This window comes from Coenobita brevimanus, chromosome 23, assembly GCF_032717465.1.
Source record: "Coenobita brevimanus isolate Jiangsu-jjx chromosome 23, ASM3271746v2, whole genome shotgun sequence".
Taxonomy (NCBI): domain Eukaryota; kingdom Metazoa; phylum Arthropoda; class Malacostraca; order Decapoda; family Coenobitidae; genus Coenobita; species Coenobita brevimanus.
The window spans coordinates 2,245,001-2,252,256 of NC_136976.1; the positions used below are offsets into that span (position 1 = coordinate 2,245,001).

A 7,256-nucleotide genomic window follows, 5' to 3' on the forward strand; every position below is an offset into this window, starting at 1 on the left:
ATAATTTTTCAGGAGCTTAGGACAAGGTGAAATGCAGTCTCCCTTTTCTTATATATATAAAAAATTTCCCTCTGTGCTTACCGAGTTTTTTGAGAGAGAGAGAGAGAGAGAGAGAGAGTGGGTATTGGATGATCATTATGTGAGTGAGCAAGGAAGAGGAAGAGAGAGAGAGAGAGAGAGAGAGAGTGGGTATTGGATGATCATTATGTGAGTGAGCAAGGAAGAGGAAGAGAGAGAGAGAGAGAGAGAGGGAGGGGTGAGTGAAAGGGTGAAGGTATGTAGGTCTACTTCAGCCCACGGCAAGGCTGCACACACACACACACACACACACACACACACACACACACACACACACACACACAACGATATTTCAGTAGCCCCAAAATTCTCAGCCGCACCTATTTCTCTCTCTCTCTCTCTCTCTCTCTCTCTCTCTCTCTCTCTCTCTCCCTCTCTCTCTCATTATCAGTGTCGCCGCCTCTTCAGCTTGTCTAGATAAGGGAGGAGGAGGGGGAGGTACGAGGGAGGAAGAGGAGAGGAGAGAAGGGAGAAACAAGAGAGAGAGAGAGAGAGAGAGAGAGAGAGAGGAGTAAAAGGAATGGAGGTGGAGGAACTGGAGAAGAGAGGAGAGAAATTGATGTCGAGGAGGAGGGAAGAGAAGGGAGGAAAGGAGAGAAAAGGAGGGCAGAGAGGGGAGGAAAGGTAAGAGAGAAGAGAGAGACGGAGGAAAGAGGAGTTAGAAAAGATTGAGGTTAAGTGAGAGAGGGGGAGAGCATAAAAGACAGGAAGGAGAAACATTGAGATAAATTGGAGAGAGAGAGAGCGGTGAAGGAGGAGACATGGAGAATGGCATTAAAAAAGAAAAAAAATGAATTGTTGGAAAAAAATGTGTGTGTGTGTGTGTGTGTGTGTGTGTGTGTGTGTGTGTGTGTGACAGACACCACTTTCTACAACCACCACCATCACTACATCCGTTTACTTTCCTTGGTCGTCTTCCTTTTGTTTCCTCATTCTCTCTCTCTCTCTCTCTCTCTCTCTCTCTCTCTCTCTCTCTCTCTCTCTCTCTCTCTCTCTCTCTCACTGTACACGAGTTTCTCCCTCCTTCCTTCCTTCATTAATTCATTCAGTCATCCGTCTCTTCCTTTGTGTTCTTGCTTTTTTCCTTACTCTGCTTCTTTCTCCTTTTTCTCTCCCCCCCCTTTCCTCCCTCCCTCCCTCGTCTTAATATCACATCCACTTTCATCGGTCCATTGACTCTCTCTCTCTCTCTCTCTCTCTCTCTCTCTCTCTCTCTCTCTCTCATTATTGTTATTACCCCAACCCTTATTAAATATGTACACTAAATATTTTCATCAGTTGACGTTCATGACTAGAAAGCGGAAAAGGTGTGTGTGTGTGTGTGTGTGTGTGTGTGTGTGTGTGTGTGTGTGTGTGTGTGTGTGTGTGTGCGTGTGCGCGTTCCAGTCTACCTTGACATAGGTGTAACCTTGAGGGGAGGGAAGGAGGAGAGGAGGGCGGGTGAGAAAGAAAGGGCAAGTTTATATTTTAGGAGGTAGGAAGGGAGGGAGGGGGCGGGGTGGGGGGCAGAACAGCGTGAGAGACAGAGGAGGATGAGTTTGCAGAGAATGAAAGCAGGGAGAGAGAGAGAGAGAGAGGGAGGGAGGGAGAGAGAGAGAGAGAGAGAGAAACGCCGTCACTAACCCATCTTGTACCGGAAGTCAGTGCGTCGCCATATTAGCCCTCCAGAACGGCATACCAGTGTCTGAAGGATAAGATTATTTTATTATTATTATTATTATTATTATTATTTTATTTTGAGTGACAATTACGGTATAAACACTGATATAAGCCGTGTACAGTATTTACTCATTTGTTCTCGTTTTCTTTTACATCCTCGTCAGTGATTTTTTTTTTAAATTCATATTACGCATATTTATTTCATTTTTGCATATTACTCATTCCTATATATTTACCTATCACATTATTTTTCATATTTACGTATTCCACATTTTTCATATATATATATATATATATATATTTTTCATATATATACCGTATGTAGTAGTCGTGAATGTGGCCAGTTTGTGTAGATTTCGGCAGCATGCAACAATACTGACGCTGTTATGTATTAAGATAAATAATTGCTCGTTTACTTTATATTTTCAGTCTGTTTCAGCTGGCTTAGTGACAGTAATTATGGTCGTGCAACATTTTTATTGCACATCGTGACTGATTCTGATGTTAATTTCTTGTTATAACTTTGGATGAGATGGAGAGAGCAGTATTTACTCCAATACTGACCACTTATGAGAGGGGGGGAGAGAGATTCCTACCCACATATTATTATTGTTATTATTATTATTATTGAACAAAAAAATGACGGCTGAGAATGTTACAAATAATAATTAATAATAAATTACTAAAATAGCGGTTAAGAATGAGGTACAGCAACAAATAATAGTACCGTACCGTAGTAATAATAATGATAATAATAATAATAATTAAAAGATTAAGAATGAGGTGTGCAACTTATCTTGGCTTCGCAAACACATTTTACAATCAGCGCTCACTCGTTAACTCTCGTGCTTATTTGCAGGAAGGAGGAGTGTGTGGACTTTCCTGGCAGTGTTCTTCCTACTGTAAAAACGAGTCTTTAATATGAGAGTAAAAATATTGTGTGGAATTTGTTTTTGATAGGACAGGATGGAGAATGGAGCCTTCCCCCCCCCACCCACCCACCCACCTCTCTCTCTCTCTCTCTCTCTCTCGACCCGTAATGTTATCAAAATCTGTTACGTAGTGATGGTGTTATGTTGTCAGGTCTTGTCACTGGGGTCGCAGGACAGCATTTGATAAGGGGTGTCACCAGACTGATAGTGAGATAAGGATGGCGGTGATTTGAAAGTGTCTGGATGTGTGTGCTAATGAAAGTGAGTGAGTGAAAGTGTGATAGTCATAGTAAGTTTAAGTGATTGGGAGGGAGGGAGTCATACTGAGTGGGAATGAGAGGGTGAGTACATAGTGAGTGGGAGAGAGTGTAATTGTGGATTTTGAGAGAGGGGGGGGGACCACAGGTGATGGTTCGGGCAAATACCATTAGCATTTGTGTTGTTCGTCTCTAGTAGCTTCGGCTTTTGAACACTTGACTGGTACAGTAGTTCATCCACAGTCCAGGGGTTCAAAGCCACAATCATCCAGGTCACCTCATTTACCTTCTTTAGATGCTTATTTTATCCACAGAGGGTAGTTGGATACTCAAGTGGAAACAGAAATCAAACTTTGACAGTAACAGACTGGCATTGTAATAGATAGCAGCACTAACCACAAACATTAATACAGTATAAGTCCTGTAATCCGAATCGCAGGGGACCGAGGGTCTTGTGGACTATTGTTTTTTTTCTAACTATTGGGAGGAACCTTTGAAAACAGTAGAAATATGTACTGTACATGATCATTAAATAAACATTTATAATGATATGGGTTATTGTTTTACTCACTGGAAATGAACAGTTGCAGGCAGGTACATCCAACTCCAAGCCTGATAATAATAAAAAATAATAATAAATTTGAATTTACGCCAGGTATCCCCGAAGGGCTAAGGCATTGCCCCTGGGTAGAGGATTTTTGGACTGGAGTGTGTAGCATGTTAGGACCGGATGCCCTTCCTGATGTCTGCCAATGACCCTTGGGTGGATTCGATCCTCCGACCCTTCGGTCAGAGTGGAGCGCATTAACCCACTGAGCCATGGCTGCTACATCCTTAGATAAAGCTCAGAAAAAATCGAAAATTTTAGCCTTGACAAAATTGGAGTATTGGGATCTTCGGATTATTGGTGGTCAGATTGGAGGACTTTTACTGTACTACACCACCAGTATTTGATTTGGTGGGTGTAAGATTTTTGCCTGAACCCTACCCACACATTAAAATCTGTGATATTTATGGTTTCCTTTATGTTTCAGCTTCCTTGACAACCGAGTGGGAGGCTTCTGGAACTGGATGTTTACGCTGAGCAAGGTGCCAGAGCTGGGCGACACTGTGTTCATTGTGTTGAGGAAGCAGCCCCTCATCTTCCTGCACTGGTACCACCACGTCACCGTCCTCCTGTATGCCTGGTACTCCTACTCGGACTACATTGCCACCGCCCGCTGGTTTGTGTGCATGAACTACCTGGTGCACAGCGTCATGTACAGCTACTACGCCCTGAAGGCCCTCAAATTCCGAGTCCCCCGCTGGGTCGCCATGAGCATCACCACTGCCCAGCTTGCACAGATGATCATGGGAGCTGCCGTCAACATCTGGGCCTACCAAGTGAAGCAGGCTGGGAACGAATGCCATGTTTCCTACGACAATATCAAGGTCTCACTGCTCATGTACATCTCCTACTTCGTGCTCTTCGCCCGGTTCTTCCGCCGGGCGTACGTGGGAGGCAACAAGCAATCAGGGGGACAGCAGGTCAGGAAGGGCCAGGAGTCGTTAGCCTATGATGGGAAAATGAGTAAGGGAAAATTGGAATAAAAGCAAAAAATGAATGAAATTTGAATAAAATGGAGTAAAAGTAATTTTATTTGAATAAAAGTGAGTAAAAATAAGAAAAATGTCTAGATGATCTTTATGGAATTTAATTGTCTACTCTTGATACTGTAATACTCCTTTCTTTTGTCATTGTGAGATTATAGTAATGTAACATTGAAATCTTGGAAGGTCAAAATATTGGAGTATTTCACAATATATGAGAGTAACTAAAATAGCCACCTACTCATTATATATCTAAAGCCAATGTGTTGCTTGTAATATATATTGAGTAGCGGTCATTGATCTTATTTAATGGATGGTGGTGCTATCTTGCAAGAACCTAAATTGGCATATGGTCAAAATATTTGGAAGTTTGCATCTGTTTAGTGATCTCTCTGCCAATCAGTCTGTATATATCGATTTCACAAATAATTCTTGATATCTGTTTGCTTGCTTCCATCAAAGACTAAGCATATGTCCTTACTCAGTAAAGACCTGTCCTACCATGACAGACCCTCTTACTAATGCATCTCCTTCCACTTTATTTTGTCTCTTCTCCCATCATTATTTACCATGTACTGTATCCTTTGCATTCCACCTATGTTATTCCTCTCCCTCTCGTTCCTTCAGTTTCCCATTTATCGAAGTTTCATTCCCGATGCATTCCATGTATCCAAACCACCTAGGAAAAATATTTGTTCCATTGCACTCCCATTCCTCCTATCTTCATTCCTCCCTCAGGTTGGCTTTCGTTTAATTCCTTGTGTCCACAGTGTATTTAACTACACACACTAACACTTTCAGGCTCCTGTGACTCACCATCAGCCAGTTAGTCATCTGGCACTTGCTGAACTAAGTGCCAGAGTTATTACAATCATGAGAGAGTTAATTGTGAATTCTCTCTTGGCTCTGCTGAATCAAATCAACTTGCTGTATGTGTAATGAAATACTGGTTAGCCAATTTAGGTCTTGTTTTGATGCCACTTTTTTGGAGTAATGATTGATCTTCAAACCAGACAAAACTCTGCCATAGACATAATAGAATTTTGATTTTTCACCAGAGATTCCTCAGCAATAGATGAATTTCTCAGGCATTTTTCCATAAAAAAGAGGAAAAAGTAAAACTACCCCATTGAATCTATAAATTAGAAATGATTATCCAAAATTATCCTCAAAAATAATCAATAAAAAACGAAAAGCAACATTAACCATATGAATGTATAAATATTGAAATGATACTCTGAATTCTATTTAAAAAAAAAAAAAAAAATCTATTGCTGGGTTTGGCTGTTGTAACTTTGCTTCTGATTTCATGCAGTAAGATCCTGTATTCAGTGTGGTTGAAAACTGAAGTAAGAGAATGACGTGTGTGGAATAATTTACCAATTTTGACAGCGTAATTTGTACGGTGAAATTTCTGGTGTATTGTAAGGGGTATAATTTATTGGGCCAAATTTTAGCATTGGAAAAGGGAGTGCATAGAGTACCAGTATTTAAAATTTGATATTATAAAGAAATGGTCTGAATAATACAAGTTTTGAATTAGCATAATATTGAGTGGTAATGTTGTATCACTTGGGATGTGTGGCGGCAACCCCATATAGTACTCCTAGGTTCTTATGCTAGTACTATTGCCTTACGGCCTGTGGACTGTTCTCAAGTCCAGGGTCCTACCCAAGGCCCCGGTCCGTAGGGTGAGGACCACCGCCTGACTAGCCGGCAGGCGTATGGCGCCCTCATTTGCAGCAGTTCCAGTTACTGTGGAGGCCTACTCCGTCTCCTCCAGTCCCTCCTTCACTGGCATCTGAAAATGTTCTCCAGTCCTTCCAGGGATACCACCACCAGGCTTACTAAACACAGATGTGAACTCCAACCTTAACAGGGGCGCAGTGCTTCTAGACACCAACATCCCTCGTCAGTTAAAGGTCACAGTCTTTACTGTGGCTGCGGGCCTGACTGCCCACTGACACGCCACTTACTTCACCCCCTGCATGGTATAACACTCGACCTTACATGCAAAGGCAGAGTCCAAGGAAACATAGCATACCGGTATGTCAGAGACAACCCACATGTCTAGAACAACCATAAAGGTCCCTGTGTCAATAAGAAGGTCTGGCCATCTCATGACTGGTCCAGCACATAACATTACTTCCTTCCTGACACAACAGTTGGGATTTGCTCTTTCCAGCTGCCCTTCAATGTAGTTCACGAGCCTGTTGTGCTGGGCAACGCGGATTACTTGCATCAAAGAACACCCATGGAGGACTTGGTTTAAAGACGGAGGGGTCCCACACCCTTTATCATTGTGAAGGTCTTGCTGCTGCAGTCCAAGCCCTCTAGATTCTCTTACAAGAGTGTTCACAAGGTTCCCTCTTAGCTTGATGCCCTCAATGTAACGAGAGCCGCTGAGACAGTCAGAGCTCTCATAGATCCACCAGTGTGATGACCATTGAGCTTGCTGGGCAGTACCTCGAAGGCTGTCTCCGTCATACCGGCAGCAGGGGGTCCAGGATCCATTGGTTCACCTCGGTGCGGCAATCCTGGACCCTGACCCCCTTTATGACAGGCCAACGAGTCCACTCTAAGCATTTCAAGATGTACTGGTGCTCACTGAGTGTCTTAATTATGGGCCAAGTAGACTTTTTCAGTTTGAGCAGGCGAGCCACCCTGAGTGGCAGTACAATAAACATCTGGAATATTTGAACAGTGATGAAAGAGACATTGATTTTTCTGACCAGATCTC

The 7,256-nt window shown here is 42.6% G+C and overlaps 1 protein-coding gene across 1 annotated transcript in view; it reads left to right on the plus strand.

Moving 5' to 3' along the window:
* Positions 1–5,191, plus strand: part of Baldspot (elongation of very long chain fatty acids protein baldspot) — a 24,299-nt gene extending 19,108 nt beyond the window's left edge. The window contains exon 2 of the mRNA XM_080267106.1: positions 3,961–5,191. Coding sequence (XP_080123232.1) covers positions 3,961–4,516 — 556 coding nt within the window. The 3' untranslated portion in view covers positions 4,517–5,191. The remainder of the gene's footprint in view (positions 1–3,960) is intronic.
* Positions 5,192–7,256: the final 2,065 nt, after the last annotated feature.